Source organism: Drosophila willistoni, unplaced genomic scaffold, assembly GCF_018902025.1.
Source record: "Drosophila willistoni isolate 14030-0811.24 unplaced genomic scaffold, UCI_dwil_1.1 Seg791, whole genome shotgun sequence".
Lineage (NCBI taxonomy): Eukaryota > Metazoa > Arthropoda > Insecta > Diptera > Drosophilidae > Drosophila > Drosophila willistoni.
The window spans coordinates 16,821-41,652 of NW_025814694.1; the positions used below are offsets into that span (position 1 = coordinate 16,821).

General features: G+C 37.1%; 1 protein-coding gene across 2 annotated transcripts; it reads left to right on the top strand.

Moving 5' to 3' along the window:
• Nucleotides 1-22,331: 22,331 nt before the first annotated feature.
• LOC124461984 (E3 SUMO-protein ligase ZBED1-like) lies at nt 22,332-24,267 on the top strand. Of its 2 annotated transcripts, none has more exons than XM_047013384.1 (2): nt 22,332-23,973; nt 24,040-24,267. In XM_047013384.1, exons 1-2 carry the CDS (start codon nt 23,206-23,208, stop codon nt 24,244-24,246), a joined length of 975 nt encoding a protein of 324 aa, XP_046869340.1. In that variant the 5' UTR covers nt 22,332-23,205; the 3' UTR covers nt 24,247-24,267. The 2 variants fall into 2 exon arrangements, with proteins under 2 accessions (XP_046869340.1, XP_046869341.1); XM_047013385.1 differs by having other exon boundaries at nt 24,049-24,267.
• The last annotated feature ends 565 nt before the right edge of the window (nt 24,268-24,832 follow it).

Here is a 24,832-nt window from a genome sequence, read left to right on the forward strand (position 1 = left end):
GTGTATTTACAGCCGCGCTCTCTACCCACCCTACCATGATTTTCTTTTCAGCGCTAGTGGAAAATCCCAAAGAAAACGTCCTTATTCACATTAGATTGCCCAAAAAGAAAAATTGGAAAATTACCTCATTATAAATATCATTATTATTCACTTAAATTAAATTTTCCACAATCATTCGTTTCTTAAAATCTAATATTTCTCTCTGAGAACAAAATTAACTCATAAAAAAAAACCCAAAACCATTCTATAATATATAAGATAATTTACAATTTCATAAATGATCAACATATTAATTTGTAATTTCTAAAAAAAAATATAGCTCGAAACTTTACCGCATAACGATTCATATTCAAAGATTAATAAATCCAAAATCAAAAAAAAATATTCTAAACACTCGGCATCATTTTATGAACATTTCTTTCAAACTTTAAACCACTGTGCAAAGGCAAAACGTCGGCAGAGGCAGAGGCAACCCGTTGGCAGACGCTAAGCTGGGCGTAGCGCGAAGTGAAACGTCGACAGAGGCAGAGGTAACCAGAGGCAGAAGCTGGACGCGGCAAGAGACAAAACGTTAGAAGAGGACAGACAACCTGCTGGCAGAAATTAAACGAAGACTTCGTGGGACAGGAGCGGACTTGGGTAAATTTTTTGGGGACTATATGTAGATAGTTCTAACCTTAATTGAATTTACTAAAACTAACCTTAGCATTAATTATTGGTATTGAACAAAAGAAAATATTTTAATATGGAGCTTGACGAGGTTATGGCAATGCGAGTCGCAGATCTGCGAAATAAGTTGGCCGAATTGAACCTAAGCACAGTGGGAAGAAAACGTGATCTACAGAATAGACTTCTTACTCATTACGATATTCAAGACAAAGATAGCGAGGAAGAAGAAGTAGAGGCGAATTGCCGACAAACAATGTTAGTCGATCTTGGTACACCTTAAAAGATGTTGAGGGCAGTGTATCCTATTTTTCCGGCTCAGGTAGTCCCGACATTGATTGAAGAGATAGAAGAGTGTGCTATTACAGTACAATGGGACAAGTTACAGACCTTTATAAACGCCAAACAGTTGTTAGCTGCAGCAGCTAAATCATTTATTCGGAGTCAACATGGTATAAACAATAGGGAGATATTAAAAGCAGCACTGCGCAAAGAATTTGGTTCGAAACGATCAGCAGATGTGATTCATAGAATATTATCGCAACGTTCTCAGAAAAGAGAGGAGACTTTACGTGAATATTTGTATGCTTTAATGGAAATTGCCAAACCAGTGAGTTTGGACGATGGGAGCTTGATAGATACTTTGTAAAGGGCATTCCAGACTCACAAGTAAATAAAGCTATTATATTTCAAGCCAGGAATCTAGAAGAACTGAAGTTTCAAATAGAAACGTATCAGAAAGTTCGTGCTTCACACAAGTCGTTAAATAAGTTTGAGGCTCAGTCAGGAGGAACGATTAATCAGAGTAAAATAATTGATACATCTAAGAATCGGAAATGTTATTGCACATATCAGACGAGACTGTCCAAAGAACGATCAAAAGTGTTTCAAATGTGGTAAAGTTGGACATCGAATGGCACAGTGCAAACTATAAAATCCAATTAAATACGAGAGAAATACAAACGTGGTAGAAAATGAAGATGTAGTAATACAGCCGTCAAGCGAATTTACTCCGTCAGGGTTTGAACTTAAAGACATCGTATATTCTAACGTTATATTTAAAGGACTCAATCTACGAGGCGCTGGTTTATGTCTTATGCGAAGAAATATTTATTTTATGATCGAAACCGTTATTAGGCGGAGCTAGACACTTAACAGGAATTGGCGACAGTAAAGTGTTGACTTTCGGTAGTTTTATAATACCAGTGAACCAGTGGATGGTTTAGTTATGAACATAGAATTCCATGTAGTGCCAGATCAGGAAATAAGTTTTGATGCTATACTGGGTCAAACGATATTGAACACTGTCAATATAAATGTAACAGCAAATGGATCTAGGTTTGCTATGCGCAACGATATAGAAGTTTGTCGCACCCATAGTATGCCAAAGAGAGAACAAAATGAGTCAGATATTCAGTGGGCAGGAGAGATTGGAAATATCTTCATCACAAATATTGAAGACAGGGATAAGAGTCTAGACATAAATCTTTCGCATTAGAGCCATTTGATAAAAGGGGAAGTAGAGAAATTAATTCGAAACTACCAGCCAAAAAGAAATGCAAACGCACCAGTAAGCATGAAATTTATATTGAGCGACGAAATACCAGTGTATCAGCACCCAAGACGTTTAGCCCTTTGTGATCAGGAAATCGTTGATAAACAAATTCAAGAATGGCTAGCAGAGAAAATAATTAAAACTAGTACTTCTGAGTACGCGTCTCCAGTTGTCTTAGCCTCGAAAAAGAGTGGTCAGAAGCGTTTATGCTGTGACTACAGGAAATTAAACGAAAAGATTTTTCGTGATAACTTTCCCATGGCTCATATGGACAGCGTTTTAGAAAAGTTACAAGGTGCCAATATGTTTTCAACTTTAGACTTAACAAACGGATTTTTCCATGTACCGGTAGGAGAAAGCTCTCAGAAATACACTTCTTTTGTTACTTAGAGTGGACAATATGAATTCCTGTATGTTCCTTTCGGTAATTTAAATTCACCAGCTGTATTTACAAGATTCATAATGGTTGTGTTAGGAGATTTGATTAAAGCAAGCGATTGTGTAGTCTACATAGACGACATCATCATTCCAAGTACAGGTATCGATGATGGTTTGGCCAAGCTAAAACGCGTACTAGACGTGTCAGTCAAATTTTTTTCAAAAATTCTTAGAAATTGTTGAGATTTAAATAAATAAATGAACATTTAAAGGGTGTGTTTTATATGCTCCTAAAAATAATACCAAACAAATTGTTATTCCATGGTTTTTTCCCCAAAAATGTTTATTTATTTATTGGAACATTTTACTTTTTTTAATTTGTATTTTATTAAAATTAGTGAATAGAAACATCTTGTCATCACTTATATATGTATATATCTATAATGAATTTCTCCGCTGTAGTACAATTCAATTTTAATATATTAAAGATGAATAAGAAGCAAATGATCTGCCAAGAAACTATTGAATCATTTTATATAAAGTTTAATTAATAGAAAAAGTGCCCTTGGGCACCATCAGAATTACGGCAAAGGGCTTCGCCTCAAGTAGGCTAATCCCAGTTTTGATTAACGTCAAAATGGTTGAAAATTCACGAAAATTGCCAAATTTTATTCAATTTAAGCAACCGTTGCTTGAAGTTCTCATTCGACCTACTGGAGCAACACGTTACTTGCTCAGTATATTTTATAGTTTCAATTCGAGCACAACCAAAAATTTCTCTACTCTCGAATTGACCACAAAATTTATTTTAGTTTTTAGAAATATTTTTTTTTTTTGTGAAATTGTTAAGATCCTTAGGGCTACATTAGAAAAAATGGCTTATGTTCCACTTCGCGGATTTATGCCCATCCTGATGCGCACGGTCGTCCCAATGATCGGACGTGCCCTTAGCCAGCAGGGAAGTCAGACCAAGATGAAGGACGAAGTACGTAAGGGATTAATTGCTGCCCGACAGTTCGCCCAGTTGGATAATTACAAAGCCAAGGTGATAAATCATATTGCTATTGAGCAATTTTGATAGAAACAACATATTATTTTCTTCATATTTCAGATGCACGCTCTGCGTCGTTTTTTTATACCATACACCCATAGGGTGAAATGGTATATTAAAGTCGCCAAAATGTATGTAACAGGCAGAAGGAAGCATCTCCGACCCCACAAAGTATAAATATTCTTGATCAGGATCAACAACCGAGTCGATCTAGCCATGTCCGTCCGTCCGTCCATCCGCCCGTCCGTCCGTCCATCCGTCCGTCCGTCCGTCTGTCCGTATGAACACCTAGATCTCGGAGACTAAGAGCTAGAGCCACCAAATTCGGTATGTAGACTCGTGTAGTATGTAGAGTGATCAAGTTTATTTCAAATTTTTGCCACGCCCCGTTCCGCATCCGCAATTTAAATAAAGCGTTTATCTCAAAAACTATTCTAGCTAGAGACACAATATTTGGTATGTATATTCGCTTAGTAAATGCACAACTTTTGTATTTATAAAAATTTTGCACGCCCTTTTCCGACCCCCTAAATTTAAAAAACTTGATGATCTCCCATATTTTTTTACCTTATTCGATTAAATTTGGCACACTTAAATTTAATACTAATTAGCAAAATACCAAATTTGTTACAAAATCTGCTTTACTGGTGTATGGTATACCTAAGTCGGCGAGACGACTTACTTCATTTTTTTTTTAACTTTCAAGTTTAATATAGTAAATTGATATTAAAACAGGCGTTTCCATTGCCAATCAAAATTGCATATATGTGAAGAAAAAATTTTCTATATTAACATATCGCGGAATTGGCTGTAATGATTGTATGAATTTCACATGGAAGAAGACTTTTCAATAATCCCCATTTAAAACAGGGCTGAAAATGTTTCAAAGCATCTTATCCATAATTCAAAATATAAATGTGTAACTAAATTGTGCGTTCTCGTTTCTTTGATTTTCTAGATAGTCCTTTTTATTTTTATACCCTTGCAAAAAGGGTATATTAATTTTGGTCAAAAGTGTGCAACGCATAGAAGGAAGCATCTCCGACCATATAAAGTATATATATTCTTGATCAGCACGACGAGACGAGTTCAAATCGCCATGTCCGTCCGTCCGTCCGTCCGTCCGTCTGGATCAACGCAAACTCCTAGACCGAAAGAGCTACAGAGCTGAAATTTGTATGCATGTAGGCTTGTATATACTGCAGGCGTTGTATATCTCGGATTCAGCCGGATCGGATCACTATATCGAACAGTGACTTTTCTTAATAACTTCGTTATTTTCTGAGCTATTATCATGAAATTTAATATAGTTAAGTTAATTACATATATAAACGACTATGCCAAATTTGATCAAGATCGGGTTACTATATCATATAGCTCCCATAGGAACGACCTTTCGAAAACAGTGACGTTTGTCAATAACTTCGTTACTGTTGACGCGATTGCTTTTAAATTAAACATTTGTTAGTTTAATATATCTGTTAATGACTGTGCCGAATTTGATAAAGATCGGGTAGCTATATCATATAGCTCCCATAGGAACGATCGGTGGAAAACAGTGACTTTGATTAATATCTTCGTTATTTCCTATGGTAAGATTGTAGGCCGTTCTTTCGGACACATTAGCCCTTTTAGATTAAACGTTTTTCCACTTTGATGTGGCTATAGGTAAGGAAAAACTTACCAAAAAAGTTGCAAGGGTATACAAACTTTGACGCGGTCGAAGTTAGCCCCGGCCCTCTGGTTATTTTTATACCCTTGTGTAAACACCTAATTATTGGGTAAAAGTGATAACGATTAGTTTGTATTTTTCGGATTTAATCTTAGGTTTTCTGCGCAGAGACAACTTGCTCGTTGCGTCGCCGGAAGAGAAGAGAGAGCTGTCTCCCACCTATCGATGACTTATCGCTAACAATCGATACTTAGTACTAACAATCGATACTTAGTACTAACAATCGATACTTATTACTAACAATCGATACTTATCACAACAATCGATATATGCATGAGCATTTAACAGACTTTGTAAATAATTGGAATCTTACAACTCGGCCGTCCTGACGAGGAATCGACCTCGATTCCAATTGGTAACAACGAAGGGGGGTAAATAAGAATCTTAAGTGGCTGGTGTCGCCTTCATACGGAAGCGCTGGTAGCGTTCCAGTAGGGGCTTCAGTTCGGCCACCGTCCGAGCTGAGTACAGCATGCCGACTCGAGTAGAGTTGTCCCGCAATCCATCAATGATCAGGTCGACCAGTTCCAGTCGTTCTCTGGAATCGGAAAATTCATGGCAATCTCCTGCATCTCGATTGCGAATCTTAAACATCCCTCGCCTGCCTTGATGGCGTAGCGCGAGGTGAAACGTCGGCAGAGGCAGGGGCAACCCTTTGGCAGACGCTAAGCTGGGCGTAGCGCGAAGTGAAACGTCGACAGAGGCAGAGGTAACCAGAGGCAGAAGCTGGACGCGGCAAGAGACAAAACGTTAGAAGAGGACAGACAACCTGCTGGCAGAAATTAAACGAAGACTTCGTGGGACAGGAGCGGACTTGGGTAAATTTTTTGGGACTATATGTAGATAGTTCTAACCTTAATTGAATTTACTAAAACTAACCTTAGCATTAATTATTGGTATTGAACAAAAGAAAATATTTTAATATGGAGCTTGACGAGGTTATGGCAATGCGAGTCGCAGATCTGCGAAATAAGTTGGCCGAATTGAACCTAAGCACAGTGGGAAGAAAACGTGATCTACAGAATAGACTTCTTACTCATTACGATATTCAAGACAAAGATAGCGAGGAAGAAGTAGAGGCGAATTGCCCACAAACAATTTTAGTCGATCTTGGTACACCTTAAAAGATGTTGGGGGTACAAGAGATAGAAGAGTGTGCTATTACAGTACAATGGGACAAGTTACAGACCTTTATAAACGCCAAACAGTTGTTAGCTGCAGCAGCTAAATCATTTATTCGGAGTCAACTTGGTATAAACAATAGGGAGATATTAAAAGCAGCACTGCGCAAAGAATTTGGTTCGAAACGATCAGCAGATGTGATTCATAGAATATTATCGCAACGTTCTCAGAAAAGAGAGGAGACTTTACGTGAATATTTGTATGCTTTAATGGAAATTGCCAAACCAGTGAGTTTGGACGATGGGAGCTTGATAGAATACTTTGTAAAGGGCATTCCAGACTCACAAGTAAATAAAGCTATTATATTTCAACATAGAATAGTTATGAACATAGAATTCCATGTAGTGCCAGATCAGGAAATAAGTTTTGATGCTATACTGGGTCAAACGATATTGAACACTGTCAATATAAATGTAACAGCAAATGGATCTAAGTTTGCTATGCACAACGATATAGAAGTTTGTCGCACCCATAGTATGCCAAAGAGAGAACAAAATGAGTCAGATATTCAGTGGGCAGGAGAGATTGGAAATATCTTCATCACAAATATTGAAGACAGGGATAAGAGTCTAGACATAAATCTTTCGCATTAGAGCCATTTGATAAAAGGGGAAGTAGAGAAATTAATTCGAAACTACCAGCTAAAAAGAAATGCAAACGCACCAGTAAGCATGAAATTTATATTGAGCGACGAAATACCAGTGTATCAGCACCCGAGACGTTTAGCCCTTTGTGATCAGGAAATCGTTGATAAACAAATTCAAGAATGGCTAGCAGAGAAAATAATTAAAACTAGTACTTCTGAATACGCGTCTCCAGTTGTCTTAGCCTCGAAAAAGAGTGGTCAGAAGCGTTTATGCTGTGACTACAGGAAATTAAACGAGAAGATTTTTCGTGATAACTTTCCCATGGCTCATATGGACAGCGTTTTAGAAAAGTTACAAGGTGCCAATATGTTTTCAACTTTAGACTTAACAAACGGATTTTTCCATGTACCGGTAGGAGAATGCTCTCAGAAATACACTTCTTTTGTTATGAATTCCTGTATGTTCCTTTCGGTAATTTAAATTCACCAGCTGTATTTACAAGATTCATAATGGTTGTGTTAGGAGATTTGATTAAAGCAAGCGATTGTGTAGTCTACATAGACGACATCATCATTCAAAGTACAGGTATCGATGATGGTTTGGCCAAGCTAAAACGCGTACTAGACGTGTCAGGCAAATTTTTTTCAAAAATTCCTAGAAATTGTTGAGATTTAAATAAATAAATGAACATTTAAAGGGTGTGTTTTATATGCTCCTAAAGATAATACCAAACAAATTGTTATTCCATGGTTTTTTCACCAAAAATGTTTATTTATTTATTGGAACATTTTACTTTTTTTAATTTGTATTTATTAAAATTAGTGAATAGAAACATCTTGTCTTCACTTATATATGTATATATCTATAATGAATTTCTGCGCTGTAGTACAATTCAATTTTAATATATTAAAGATGAATAAGAAGCAAATGATCTGCCAAGAAACTATTGAATCATTTTATATAAAGTTTAATTAAAAGAAAAAGTGCCCTTGGGCACCATCAGAATTACGGCAAAGGGCTTAGCCTCAAGTAGGCTAATCCCAGTTTTGATTAACGTCAAAAAGGTTGAAAATTCACGAAAATTACCAAATTTTATTCAATTTAAGCAACCGTTGCTTGAAGTTCTCATTCGACCTACTGGCGCTACACGTTACTTGCTCAGTATATTTTATAGTTTCAATTCGAGCACAACCAAAAATTTCTCTACTCTCGAATTGACCACAAAATTTATTTTATTTTTAGAAATATTTTTTTTTTGTGAAATTGTTAAGATCCTTAGGGCTACATTAGAAAAAATGGCTTATGTTCCACTTCGCGGATTTATGCCCATCCTGATGCGCACGGTCGTCCCAATGATCGGACGTGCCCTTAGCCAGCAGGGAAGTCAGACCAAGATGAAGGAGGAAGTACGTAAGGGATTAATTGCTGCCCGACAGTTCGCCCAGTTGGATAATTACAAAGCCAACGTGGTAAATCATATTGCTATTGAGCAATTTTGATAGAAACAACATATTATTTTCTTCATATTTCAGATGCACGCTCTGCGTCGTTTTTTTATACCATACACCCATAGGGTGAAATGGTATATTAAAGTCGCCAAAATGTATGTAACAGGCAGAAGGAAGCATCTCCGACCCCACAAAGTATATATATTCTTGATCAGGATCAACAACCGAGTCGATCTAGCCATGTCCGTCCGTCCGCCCGTCCGTCCGTCCGTCTGTCCGTATGAACACCTAGATCTCTGAGACTGTAAGAGCTAGAGCCACCAAATTCGGTATGTAGACTCGTGTAGTATGTAGAGTGATCAAGTTTATTTCAAATTTTTGCCACGCCCCGTTCCGCCTCCGCAATTTAAATAAAGCGTTTATCTCAAAAAATATTCTAGCTAGAAACACAATATTTGGTATGTATATTCGCTTAGTAAATGCACACATTTTGTATTTATAAAAATTTTGCACGCCCTTTTCCACCCCCCTAAATTTAAAAAACTTGATTATCTCCCATATTTTTTTACCTTATTCGATTAAATTTGGCACACTTAAATTTAATACTAATATTTAGCAAAATACCAAATTTGATCAAAATTGGACAAAAAACAGTCGAGGGTGCTCGTATGATTGAGTTAGCGAGATACTAAGATATGCTTGTAAGAAGCATGTGAAAATGCATTTGTTTAATAAAGTTAATTAATTTTGGTCAAAAGTGTGCAACGCATAGAAGGAAGCATCTCCGACCATATAAAGTATATATATTCTTGATCAGCACGACGAGACGAGTTCAAATCGCCATGTCTGTCCGTCCGTCCGTCCGTCCGTCCGTCTGGATCAACGCAAACTCCTCCTAGACCGAAAGAGCTACAGAGCTGAAATTTTGCATGTAGGCTTGTATATACTGCAGGCGTTGTATATCTCGGATTCAGCCGGATCGGATCACTATATCATATAGCTCCCATACAAATGGCAGTCACGAACAGTGACTTTTCTAAATAACTTCGTTATTTTCTGAGCTATTATCATGAAATTTAATATAGTTAAGTTAATTACATATATAAACGACTATGCCAAATTTGATCAAGATCGGGTTACTATATCATATAGCTCCCATAGGAACGACCTTTCGAAAACAGTGACGTTTGTCAATAACTTCGTTACTGTTGACGCGATTGCTTTTAAATTAAACATTTGTTAGTTTAATATATCTGTTAATGACTGTGCCGAATTTGATAAAGATCGGGTAGCTATATCATATAGCTCCCATAGGAACGATCGGTGGAAAACAGTGACTTTGATTAATATCTTCGTTATTTCCTATGGTAAGATTGTAGGCCGTTCTTTCGGACACATTAGCCCTTTTAGATTAAACGTTTTTCCACTTTGATGTGGCTATAGGTAAGAAAAAACTTACCAAAAAAGTTGCAAGGGTATACAAACTTTGACGCGGTCGAAGTTAGCCCCGGCCCTCTGGTTATTTTTATACCCTTGTGTAAACACCTAATTATTGGGTAAAAGTGATAACGATTAGTTTGCATTTTTCGGATTTAATCTTAGGTTTTCTGCGCAGAGACAACTTGCTCGTTGCGTCGCCGGAAGAGAAGAGAGAGCTGTCTCCCACCTATCGATGACTTATCGCGAACAATCGATACTTAGTACTAACAATCGATACTTATTACTAACAATCGATACTTATCACTAACAATCGATATATGCATGACCATTTAACAGACTTTGTAAATAATTGGAATCTTACACTTGCAAAAAGGGTATATTAATTTTGGTCAAAAGTGTGCAACGCATAGAAGGAAGCATCTCCGACCATATAAAGTATATATATTCTTGATCAGCACGAAGAGACGAGTTCAAATCGCCATGTCCGTCCGTCCGTCCGTCCGTCCGTCCGACCGTCCGTCTGGATCAACGCAAACTCCTAGACCGTAAGAGCTAAAGAGCTGAAATTTTGCATGTAGGCTTGTATAAACTGCAGGCGTTGTATATCTCGGATTCAGCCGGATCGGATCACTATATCATATAGCTCCCATACAAATGGCAAAGTCACGAACAGTGACTTTTCTTAATAACTTCGTTATTTTCTAATCTATGATCATGAAATTTAATATTGTTGAGTTAATTACACATATAAACGACTATGCCAAATTTGATCAAGATCGGATAACTATATCATATAGCTCCCATAGGAACGATCTCTCGAAAACAGTGACTTTTGTCAATAACTTCCTTACTTTTGACGCGATTGCTCAAATTAAACATTTGTTAGTTTAATATATCTGTTAATGACTGTGCCAAATTTGATAAGGATCGGCTATATCATATAGCTCCCATAAGAACGATCGGTGGAAAACAGTGACTTTGATCAATATCTTGGCCGTTCTTTCGGAAACATTAGCCCTTTTAGCTTAAACGTTTTTCCACTTTGATGACTATAGGTAAGGAAAAAGTTACCAAAAAAGTTGCAAGGGTACACACACTTTGACGCGGTCGAAGTTGGCCCCGGCCCTCTGGTTTGTGGTTCAGTTCTTTATTCAATTCGCAAAGAAAGTGTTATAAATCTGAAGCAAGGTTGACGAGAGGTTGAAAATGATTAATTACATTTTTATTTCCGTTTTGATTTGATTTTCATTCATGCCACTTCTCTTATCAACTTGTTTTTAAGAATTCTGATGTCATTTTCTTTCAGTGTTTATAGCAAATCTCGTTGAGCAGATATCTCTTGAATGGTTGGAGAATTCGTAAAGACATATGTATTAGAGAGCTGCATGAGTAGTCAAAAAACCTTATTCGAATTGACAATGCTCAAAATGAGTTGAGTGAGTTCGAGTGCGAGGCCGAAAAAGTATGAGTGAGTGAGTGCTCTAGCACAGGACTCATACACACAAAGCTAAAACACAAAAGAGAATTGAATGAATTGTGACAGGTAAAGAAAAATGAGTTGGTTTCGAATGGATTCGAGTTGCCAAGTGGTTTTTCATATTATTTATTTGTATAATAGAAAAGAAAGAGAGAAAGAGACAAAAACCAATGAAATGTAAACTCTTATTTTTTTTTGCATATATTTTATTACATTTATTTCTATTTTATATTGGAATGCAAGAACATAATTTTATTTATATTTTCTGAGTTACTAGCAATAAGACAACGCTTTTCTGAAATCAAATTTCTGCGCTTTTCACAACCTATATATTTCAATAAAACTAAATTAAATCTGAAAAAAATTATATAGGTAACATTTATGGACAGGTCACAGTTACAGATAATATCTAAGCACAAAGAAAATAATTTATTAACCATATTACTACAATACAATAATCAACACAAAACAAAAGACAAAAAACACTGAAAATTACATACAGAGTTGCCTGGGGTTTCTGTTTCCACTTCCATTTCTTTTCAGCGACACAAACGGAATGACTGTACAAAATTTGTAAGCTATAACTCGAATGAATTCGAATTCGAATTGTGTTAGCCAAATTTTTCATTCGGCTTTATACTTCATTCATTCGAACTTTTTTCGATGGATGCTGTGAGTTATGAGAAGCAATATACATTCACACTCACACACATTCACTCCAGTGTTAGCAAGCACTCACTCAATTCAATTCAATTCGAGTCCATTCATTTTTTTATATGTATTGAGTGAAGCCGAGCAGCTCTCTAATATGTATATATTATGTAGCGTTGATTTAATGATCGTTACTATATTTATTTATTTATTAATATTTGAATTGTTTGATGACAATCGAGTTCAAAATATTGTTAAGATTTAAACATACTTATAGAAATAACACGCGATTCAGTTGAGAGTCTCTTTGCGAATAATCTACGGCCTCTTTAACAAGCTGTCTCTCAACTTATATAATGAGCCTATGCCCTGACCTCTCTACTACTACTAGAAAGTTCGGCCACTACGTGTTTGTCTCTTCTCTTCTATCACTTTGGATTGCTCTCTCTCAATGCCATTGAACGGTCCCCACAATTTCATATATACATATATACATCCGATACAGTTGATGTCCTATTAGGCCCTTCCGCCTGTCCAACTTTCTCTTATTACATATCTTCCATGATTTTTAATAGCCGTTACTTTATAGGGTCCTAAATACTTTCCTTTAAGTTTCAGATTAACGCCATATTGGGTACGCTTAATAGCAACCAAATCATTTATTTTGAATCGTTTTCTCTCTTTTCTCTTTAGATTAGCTGGCTTCTTGTTCTCCTCCTGAATTCGTTTTATATTTTCAACTGCCTCCATTCGTATTTTTTTTCTGTGTTTTGCTAGTTCTTCGATTAGAAGATCATCGAGTAGTTCTTTAAGGTTTACATCCTCTGATCTACGCATGTCAATACCGGTTAGAATTTTAAAAGGAGCTATCTTTGTACTTCTAGGTGTCGTATCGTTGATTTGCTGAACTTTCCCTACGTATTTATACCATGAAGCTGGATTATCTAAACTCATTTTAGCTAGCATTGGAATAACAATCTTGTGATTCCTTTCAACCTGCCCATTTCCTCGCGGTACTCCGGTGGTAATCAATAAATGCACGATGTCGTGATCCTCGCAATACTTTTTGAAAATGTACGATGTAAAAGTAGCGCCTCTATCAGATATCAATCGTACTGGGTTCCCAAAATTTGTTGCTTGAACTTCTAAACACCGTCTCACTTCATCTACGCCTGTGCTCCTAGTGGGATACAACCAAACGTACTTAGAAAAACTATCTATAATAACCAACAAGTAATTATATCATTTATTTGTAAGTTCCATTGGTCCGATGTGATCAATATGGTAAGAACAAAGTGGTTTGTCACCCTTTTCTAGTGAAGTTAGATATCCCCCTTTTTTTGCAGCCTTTGCGTTAATAACAATACACTCCACACAACTATGTACCACACGAATAACCTTATCTCTCAATTCGGGAATATATTGACGGAAAAGTGACCCTGGGTATGTCCAAGTCTAATAATCTCATGTTTCATTGCCGAAGCCACTTCAATCAATTCACAATTAGGGTCTTTAAAGAGAATCTCGTTCTCTATGTAGAAGTCTTTATAACTTTCCTTTTCGACTAGCGTCCTTTCTGCCTTGGTCCACTCATCTTGCAACTGAGCTTCTCTTCATCGATGTTTAATAGTGTCCTCAACAAGCATAAAACATGCAAAACAACTCAACGCATCGACGTGCCTCATTTGAGTACCTGATCGATGTACGATAACATAATCAAAATCCTGAAGATACATAGCCCAACGAGCAACTCTCAAAGGAACATCTTTCTTTTTCATGGTCATAGCGCATGCGTTACAATCAGTAACTATTGTGAATCGAGATCCTACGACATAAACACGCCATTTGGTTAGTGCTCCAATTATAGCAAGCACCTCTAAGAATGATACCTTTCTTCGCACAATTTTGTCTTACGACTCATATATTCAACGGGATGAAATGAATTATCCTCTGGATGCTTTTGTAACAAAGCTGCCCCAAATCCGTATTTTGAAGCATCCGCATGTATTTCAGTTTGCAATTTCGGGTTAAACAATTTAAGGACGGGTTCTTTAGTCAACGCAGCTCTTAGTTCTTCGAAAGCGAGTTTGTGTATATCTTTGAATTCGAACTTCGAATCCTTACGCATTAAATCGGACAACGGTTTCGTTTTTCGGTTTTCAATAAACTTTCTAAATAGGAAGTGACACGACTAATACGCGTTTTAGCTTGGCCAAACCATCATCCGATACCTGTACTTGGAATGATGATGTCGTCCATGTAGACTACACAATCGCTTGCTTTATTCAAATCTCCTAACACAACCATTATGAATCTTGTAAATACAGCTGGTGAATTTGAAATACCGAAATGAACATACAGGAATTCATAACAAAAGAAGTGTATTTCTGAGAGCATTCTACTACCGGTACATGGAAAGTTATCACGAAGAATGTTTTCGTTTAATTTCCTGTAGTCACAGCATAACCGCTTCTGACCATTCTTTTTCGAGACTAAGACAACTAGAGACGCGTACTCAGAAGTACTAGTTTTAATTATGTTCTCTGCTAGCCATTCTTGAATTTGTTTATCAACGATTTCCTGATCACAAAGGGCTAAACGTCTCGGGTGCTGATTCACTGGTATTTCGTCGCTCAATATAAATTTCATGCTTACTGGTGCGTTTGCATTTCTTTTTGGCTGGTAGTTTCGAATTAATTTCTCTACTTCCCCTTTTATCAAATGGCTCTAAAGCGAAAGATTTATGTCTAGACTCTTATCCCTGTCTTCAATATTTGTGATATAGATATTTCCAATCTCTCCTGCCCACTAAATATCTGACTCATTTTGTTCTCTCTTTGGCATACTCTGGGTGCGACAAACTTCTATATCGTTGCGCATAGCAAACTTAGATCCATTTGCTGTTACATTTATATTGACAGTGTTCAATATCGTTTGACCCAGTATAGCATCAAAACTTATGTCCTGATCTGGCACTACATGGAATTCTATGTTCATAACTAAACCATCCACTTTCACTGGTATTATAAAACTACCGAAAGTCAACACTTTACTGTCGCCAATTCCTGTTAAGTGTCTAGCTCCGCCTAATAACGGTTTCGATCCAATCATAAAATAAATATTTCTTCGCATAAGACATAAACCAGCGCCAGTATCTACGAGTCCTTTAAATATAACGTTAGAATATAAGATGTCTTTAAGTTCTAACCCTGACGGAGTAAATTCGCTTGACGGCTGTATTGCTACATCTTCATTTTCTACCACGTTTGTATTTCTCTCGTATTTAATTGGATTTTATAGTTTGCACTGTGCCATTCGATGTCCAACTTTACCACATTTGAAACACTTTTGATCGTTCTTTGGACAGTCTCGTCTGATATGTGCAATAACATTTCCGATTCTTAGATGTATCAATTATTTTACCCTAATAAATCTTTCCTCCTGAGTGAGCCTCAAACTTATTTAACGACTTGTGTGAAGCACGAACTTTCTGATACGTTTCTATTTGAAACTTCAGTTCTTCTAGATTCCTGGCTTGAAATGTAATAGCTTTATTTACTTGTGAGTCTGGAATGCCCTTTACAAAGTATTCTATCAAGCTCCCATCGTCCAAACTCACTAGTTTGGCAATTTCCATTAAAGCATACAAATATTCACGTAAAGTCTCCTCTCTTTTCTGAGAACGTTGCGATAATACCAACAAATCAATGTCGGGACTACCTGAGCCGGAAAAATAGGATACACTGCCCTCAACATCTTTTAAGGTGTACCAAGATCGACTAAAATTGTTTGTCGGCAATTCGCCTCTACTTCTTCTTCCTCGCTATCTTTGTCTTGAATATCGTAATGAGTAAGAAGTCTATTCTGTAGATCACGTTTTCTTCCCACTGTGCTTAGGTTCAATTCGGCCAACTTATTTCGCAGATCTGCGACTCGCAATGCCATAACCTCGTCAAGCTCCATATTAAAATATTTTCTTTTGTTCAATACCAATAATTAATGTTAAGGTTAGTTTTAGTAAATTCAATTAAGGTTAGAACTATCTACATGTAGCGTTGATTTAGCGATCGTTACTATATTTATTTATTTATTAATATTTGAATTGTTTGATGACAATCGAGTTCAATATATTGTTAGAATTTAAACATACTTATAGAAATAACACTAAACTAATTATGGACCTTGACGTGCGACTCAGTTGACAGTCTCTTTGCGAATGATCCACGGCCTCTTTAACAAGCTCTCTCTCAACTTATATAATGATCCTATGCCCTGCTCTCTCTACTACTACTAGAATGTTTGTCTCCTCTCTTCTATTACTTTTGATTGCTCCCTCTCAATACCATTTCCCACATTCGGCCCTCCTGACTGTACATTCGACCCGAATGACGGTCCCCACAATTTCATGTATTCCGATACAGTTGATGTCCTATTAGGCCCTTCCGCCTGTCCAACTTTCTCCACTTCATATCTTCCATGATTTTTAATTGCCGTTACTTTATAGGGTCCTAAATACTTTCCTTTAAGTTTCAGACCAACGCCATATTGGGTACGCTTAATAGCAACCAAATCATTTATTTTGAATCGTTTTCCCTCTTTTCTCTTTAGATTAGCTGACTTCTTGTTCTCCTCCTGAATTTGTTTTATATTTTCAACTGCCTCCATTCGTATTTTCTTTCTGTGTTCTGCTAGTTCTTCGATTAGAAGATCATCGAGTAGTTCTTTAAGGTTTACATCCTCTGATCTACGCATGTCAATACCGGTTAGGATCTTAAAAGGAGCTATCTTAGTACTTCTAGGTGCTGATGCGTTGATGATTTGCTGAACTTTCCCAACGTATTTATACCATGAAGCTGGATTATCTAAACTCATTTTAGCTAGCATTGGAATAACAATCTTGTGAATCCTTTCAACCTGCCCATTTCCTCGCGGTACTCCGGTGGTAATCAATAAATGCACGATATCGTGATCCTCGCAATACTTTTTGAAAATATGCGATGTAAAAGCCGGGCCTCTATCAGATATCAATCGTACTGGGTTCCCAAAATTTGTTGCTTGAACTTCTAAACACCGTATCACTTCATCTACGCCTGTGCTCCTAGTGGGATACAACCAAACGTACTTAGAAAAACCATCTATAATAACCAACAAGTACTTATACCGTTTATTTGTAAGTTCCATTGGTCCGACGTGATCAATATGGTAAGAACAAAGTGGTTTGTCACCCTTTTCTATCGAAGTTAGATAACCCTCTCTTTTGCCAGCCTTTGCGTTAATAACAATGCACTCCACACAACTATGTACCACACGAATAACCTTATCTCTCAATTCGGGAATATAGTATGATTTCTCGATTAAATCTTGCGTTTTCTTGACGGAAAAGTGACCCTGGGTATGTGCAAGTCTAATAATCTCATGTTCCATTGCCGAAGGCACTACAATCAACTCACAATTAGGGTCTTTAAAGAGAATCTCGTTCTCTATATAGAAGTCTTTATAACTTTCTTTTTCGACTAGCGTCCTTACTGCCTTGGTCCACTCATCTTGCAACTGAGCTTCTTTAAATCGATGTTTAATAGTGTCCTCAACAAGCATAAAACATGCAAAACGACTCAACGCATCGACGTGCCTCATTTGAGTACCTAATCGATGTACGATAACATAATCAAAATCCTGAAGATACATAGCCCAACGAGCAACTCTCAAAGGAACATCTTTCTTTTTCATGGTCATAGCAAATGCGTTACAATCTACTAACTAACTATGGTGAATCGAGATCCTACGACATAAACACGCCATTTGGTTAGTGCTCCAATTATAGCAAGCACTTCGAGTTCGTAAGAATGATACCTTTCTTCGCACAATTTTGTCTTACTACTCATATATTCAACGGGATGAAATGAATTATCCTCTGGATGCTTTTGTAACAAAGCTGCCCCAAATCCGTATTTTGAAGCGTCCGCATGTATTTCAGTTTGCAATTTCGGGTTAAACAATTTAAGGACGGGTTCTTTAGTCAACGCAGCTCTTAGTTCCTCGAAAGCGAGTTTGTGTATATCTTTGAATTCAAACTTAGAATCCTTACGCATTAAATCGGACAACGGTTTCGCAATTACTGCATACCTTTCAATAAACTTTCTAAAATAGGAAGTTAGACCCAAAAATCTTTGTAACCCCTTTTTGCTATTTGGGATAGGAAAATTCGAAACAGCTCTAATCTTTTCTTTGCTCGGCGTTATGGTACCATTTTCCACATCATACCCTAAAAATAGGATTTTTCGTTGTAGCATCTGACATTTACTCCAATTAATTAGTAAACCGTTTTTGGCTGACACGTCTAGTACGCGTTTTAGCTTGGCCAACCCATCGTCGATACCTGTACTTGGAATGATGATGTCGTCCATGTACACTACACAATCGTTTGCTTTAATCAAATCTCGTAACACAACCATTATGAATCTTGTAAATACAGCTGGTGAATTTGAAATACCAAAAGGAACATACAGGAATTCATATTGTCCACTCTGAGTAACAAAAGAAGTGTATTTCTGAGAGCTTTCTACTACCGGTACATGGAAAAATCCGTTTGTTAAGTCTAAAGTTGAAAACATATTGGCACCTTGCAACTTTTCTAAAACGCTGTCCATATGAGCCATGGGAAAGTTATCACGTAGAATCTTCTCGTTTAATTTCCTGTAGTCACAGCATAAACGCTTTTGACCATTCTTTTTCGAGACTAAGACAACTGGCGACGCGTACTCAGAAGTACTGGTTTTAATTATTTTCTCTACTAGCCATTCTTGAATTTGTTTATCAACAATTTCCTGATCACAAAGGGCTAAACGTCTCGGGTGCTGATACACAGGTATTTCGTCGCTCAATATAATTTTCATGCTTACTGGTGCGTTTGCATTTCTTTTTGGCTGGTAGTTCCGAATTAATTTCTCTACTTCCCCTTTTATCAAATGGCTCTAATGCGAAAGATTTATGTCTAGACTCTTATCCCTGTCTTCAATATTTGTGATGAAGATATTTCCAATCTCTCCTGCCCACTGAATATCTGACTCATTTTGTTCTCTCTTTGGCATACTATGGGTGTGACAAACTTCTATATCGTTGCGCATAGCAAACCTAGATCCATTTGCTGTTACATTTATATTGACAGTGTTCAATATCGTTCGACCCAGTATAGCATCAAAACTTATATCCTGATCTGGCACTACATGGAATTCTATGTTCATAACTAAACCATCCACTTTCACTGGTATGATAAAACTACCGAAAGTCAACACTTTACTGTCGCCAATTCCTGTTAAGTGTCTAGCTCCGCCTAATAACGGTTTCGATCCAATCATAAAATAAATATTTCTTCGCATAAGACATAATCCAGCGCCAGTATCTACGAGTCCTTTAAATATAACGTTAGAATATACGATGTCTTTAAGTTCTAACCCTGACGGAGTAAATTCGCTTGACGGCTGTATTACTACATCTTCATTTTCTACCACGTTTGTATTTCTCTCGTATTTAATTGGATTTTCTAGTTTGCACTGTGCCATTCGATGTCCTACTTTACCACATTTGAAACACTTTTGGTCGTTCTTCGGACAGTCTCGTCTGATATGTGATGTATCACCGCAACTTTAGCATTTCCGATTCTTAGATGTATCAATTATTTTACCCTGATTAATCTTTCCTCCTGACTGAGCCTCAAACTTGTTTAACGACTTGGGTGAAGCACGAACTTTCTGATACGTTTCTATTTGAAACTTCAGTTCTTGTAGATTCCTGGCTTGAAATAGAATAGCTTTATTTACTTGTGAGTCTGGAATGCCCTTTACAAAGTATTTTGTCAAGCTCTCATCGTCCAAATTCACTGGTTTGGCAATTTCCATTAAAGCATACAAATATTCATGCAAAGTCTCCTCTCTTTTCTGAGAACGTTGCGATAATATTCTATGAATCTCAGCTGCTGATCGTTTCGAACCAAATTCTTTGCGCAGTGCTGCTTTTAATATCTCCCGATTGTTTATACCATGTTGACTCCGAATAAATGATTTAGCTGCCGCAGCTAACAACTGTTTGGCGTATATAAAGGTCTGTAACTTGTCCCATTGTACTGTAATAGCACACTCTTCTATCTCTTGTACCCACGAATCAATGTCGGGACTTCCTGAGCCGGAAAAATAGGATACACTGCCCTCAACATCTTTTAAGGTGTACCAAGATCGACTACAATTGTTTATGGGCAATTCGCCTCTAGCTGTAACTACTGATTCTACTTCTTCATCCTCGCTATCTTGGTCTTGAATATCGTAATGAGTAAGAAGTCTATTCTGTAGATCACGTTTTCGTCCCACTGTGCTTAGGTTCAATTCGGCCAACATATTTCGCAAATCTGCGACTCGCAATGCCATAACCTCGTCAAGCTCCATATTACAATATTTTCTTTGTTCAATACCAATAATTAATGCTAAGGTTAGTTTTAGTAAATTCAATTAAGGTTAGAACTATATACATATAGTCCCCAAAAAATTTACCCAAGTCCGCTCCTGTCCCACGAAGTCTTCGTTTAATTTCTGCCAGCAGGTTGTCTGTCCTCTTCTAACGTTTTGTCTCTTGCCGCGTCCAGCTTCTGCCTCTGGTTACCTCTGCCTCTGTCGACGTTTCACTTCGCGCTACGCCCAGCTTAGCGTCTGCCAACGGGTTGCCCCTGCCTCTGCCGACGTTTTACCTCGCGCTACGCCTAGCTTTGCCTCTGCCAACGGGTTGCCTCTGCCTCTGCCGACGTTTTGCCGCACGTTACGTCCAGCTTTCCCTCTGCCTCTGCCGACGTTTTGCCTTTGCACAGTGGTTTAAAGTTTGAAAGAAATGTTCATAAAATGATGCCGAGTGTTTAGAGTATTTTTTTTTTGATTTTGGATTTATTAATCTTTGAATATGAGTCGTTATGCGGTAAAGTTTCGAGCTATATTTTTTTTTAGAAATTACAAATTAATATGTTGATCATTTATGAAATTGTAAATTTTCTTATATATTAGAATGGTTTTTGGTTTTTTTTTATGAGTTAATTTTGTTCTCAGAGAGAAATATTAGATTTTAAGAAACGAATGATTGTGGAAAATTTAATTTAAGTGAATAATAATGATATTTATAATGAGGTAATTTTCCAATTTTTCTTTTTGGGCAATCTAATGTGAATAAGGACGTTTTCTTTGGGATTTCCACTAGCGCTGAAAGGAAAATCATGGTAGGGTGGGTAGAGAGCGCGGCTGTAAATACACCTATGCAGCCAACACTAGGACTATTTTCTTCTATTCTTTTCTCTCTATTCTATTTCGAGTTTCAGCACAGGGACTTTATTTAAAGTTGCTGACGTGTGAGTGGGTGAAACACATTCATCAAAGAACCACTCCAGCCGATTGTCATGCTAGCCGCATTAAGAGTCCCGCAGATGAATTGTGTTAACATCAAGATAGGCCTCACACAATAACGTATAGTTGCCGATTCAATGGTTGGTATTTGTGGTCTAATATTTATGGATATTTAGTTGCCCATCAACAGCATTGAGGCTTTGTACGTTACAGTAATTTTTGGCCCGACTGAGGGGCCTATTCTAATTAGATAATTATCTCGTTAAGTTTTTTTTTGAGGTAGATAATTTATTTGGTTGATTGACCCCTTTTCTTCTTTTAATTTCTTTATGCATTCTAATCTTTTATTCTATACTATCAACAATTTAAAGTCGTGAAAGTTAAATAACATTGGAATTACCGTCTCCGGCAATGCTCAGAGATCTGGTCCGGACATTCAAATAGCTTACAAATTGTTTCAGATATTTTAAAGCTAACTGCCAACATGAACTCAAGTCTAACAGGAACAGTCAAAACAGCAGAAACAACTAACTTTTGGCGAGTGACTGAGAGCTAGACTCTGGTTTGAAAAGTGTTGAGTAAACGAAGGCGTGGTGGTAGTCTAGACTCTGTATCTCTTTCTTTGCTATAGGATGCTTATCACCTGGAAATATGATTGTGACACATGGCTGATAGAGGTGGGAAACTATCGATGGCACTATCGACACTATCGATGGTTGAGCACTATCGAGTCGACTCACTATCGATGGTCATTCAGTACCGATAGTGTATCGATAGTGCCTCGATAGTGTCACCAATAGTTGTAAAATAAATTCCGCGTTTTGAAAAAGTGGCGTCGCTTGGCTGGTGAAAAATTTTCTTGCTTTCAATTACAAAACAAAAACATAATTTTAAAGAAATGGATCGCTTTCTCCAAATGGGTAATAAAAATAAGAGTAGTTGAAGCAATTTCAAAGCAACCGAAAATACGTCCAACTTGCGGGATCACCTGAAACGGTTTCATCCTAGTTTAAGGGACGATGAAAGGAACTCCGCTAATTATGGAGATCAGGGCGACAGCATATTATCCACCTGCAGCAGCGGCCGATCAAGTATGAGATCTTTAGATTCATACATTAAAAACTCTGTCCTGTACGATTCCAACTCATCGCGAAAAAACATTGTTGATAAAACTTTAGCGGAGATGGTCGCCTTGGATAGCATAGTAGAGGATCGTGGATTCATCAAGTACAGCAAAATTGTGGATGCCAGGTACAAGCTGCCAAGTCGCCGTCATTTACAAAGTGTGCTGATGATGGATTTATTTAAAGAAACTTCGGCAAAGCTTTCAACCATTCTAGAAGAAGTTTCTAGTCTTGCTGTTACGTGTGACATATGGTCGTCACGTGCCAACATAAGTTTTTTTAAAGTGACTAGCCACTTTATTCATGAGTTCACTCTTAAAACAGCTTCATTGGCAACAAGAAAGCTATTGGATGCCACGAACCATTCAGCTCAAAATATTGCGAATACTTTGCAAGAAGTTTTAAATTCTTGGGGTTTGTTTGACAAAACTGAGTGTATTGTCACGGACAATGCCAGCTCCATGATCGAAGCTTGCGAGCTGTTAAAGATTAAATTTGGTTGTTCAAGACGGTCTAAATTTCGACGATGACGAAAAAACAATGGCAATAATTTCAAAATGTAAAGCAATTGTAAAATTTTTCAAAAAAAACACCATTGCTAATGAAAAGTTTAAGATGGCGCAAGAAAAGTTTGGGTATTCACTTTTACAAGAAACTCCAACTAGATGGAATAGTTTCTTTTATATGATTCAACGAATACTGGCGACCCATGATGAAATTGCAGTAGTACTATTGTCTACATCCAATGCACCACTCCCATTTCAAGCGGAGGAAATTGATGTTTTGAAGGACTTGGAAAAAATTCTTACAGTATTTGAAGAAGTTAGCAAAAGAATATCTGGTGGGAAATATGCTACGATTTCGCTTATAATTCCCTTGACAGATGTACTTATTCGTAAAACGCATACTATTTCTTCGGATGTGCACACTGAAGTTGGACAAAAAATGGTCACTGTTTTATTAGATTCAATCGTAAAACGTTTATCGCCATATGAAAAAAACACTGCGACGAGAATGGCGACAATTTTAGATCCCCGATTTAAAAAGATTGGGTTTCAACATATGTCAAATGCCGAACAAGCTGCACATTGTTTCGAAAACGAGTTGACGGCTTTAATGAACAAAGATAGTTCAAATGACACAAATGTGGAACCCATCTCAACAAATAAGGACCCGCTTTTCGACTACATTGGGAACAAAGCCCGTTCCATGGCTAGAAACACGCGATCGGATGCTATCATTGCGAAGAGGCAGTATTTGGAAAAGCCCTTAAGCCAACAAGATGTTGATCCCCTATTATGGATGAAAGTAAATTATAAAATTTTAAATATCAATATCCAAAAATTAATTTGTTCTCATTAATATTTTTCTTGGGTTAACCAGACGGACTTTCCTGCAATAAAAACGTTGATGTTAAAATACTTTTGCATTCCGGCCACTTCTGTCCAGTCAGAGCGGGTATTCATCAAGGCAGGGCAAATAGTATCAGACCGCAGAACACGTCTAAAGGAGGAGAATGTGAACATTTTGTTATTTTTAAACCAAAATCTTTGGCTTACTTCCTCGGAAACCACCGAATAAGCGACGTAAAACATATATATGTACATATAAATAATTAAAAACATTAAACTATGTATTTGAAAAATTAATTTTAGTTGTTTTATGTAGGTCACTATCGAGGCACTATCGAAGGCACTATCGAGGCACTATCGATGGTTTGGTAAAAAACTATCGCCGCTATCGATGGTGCCGACTATCGATAGTTTCCCACCTCTAATGGCTGAAACATCATCCAGGGATAATGCAACCGCTAGTATTATCGTAGAGAGTATGTATACAAGTCAGTCCAGTTTTGTTATTTCTTATAGTATAGCCCATACCAGCTGAATTGTGAGTGGTTAGGACATTTGTGAGAACATTAGAGGTTTAATCAGCCAACCCCAACATATCATAATTGGCATAGCAATAGACTATATTACAATAGGTAACAAATCTCTTTTTTTAAATTCATTTATGTAGGTGCATCTCAAAAAAGAAATTAAGATGATTATTTTTAGAGAATGGAACTATGGGATTTAGAGGCAAGAGACTCCAACCCAACCGCTTAAAAGAAAGAGACTACCAATTTATGAGTGTACCTATGTAAATTTCGATTTCCCGTTACTAA

Excerpts from the sequence above, each read along its gene's own strand:
- LOC124461984 (XM_047013384.1), top strand. The coding sequence starts at position 23,206 with ATGGCAATAATTTCAAAATGTAAAGCAATTGTAAAATTTTTCAAAAAA. Across the intron at positions 23,974-24,039 it reads ATCCCCTATTATGGATGAAA|GTTAACCAGACGGACTTTCC; the intron begins GTAAATTATAAA and ends TATTTTTCTTGG.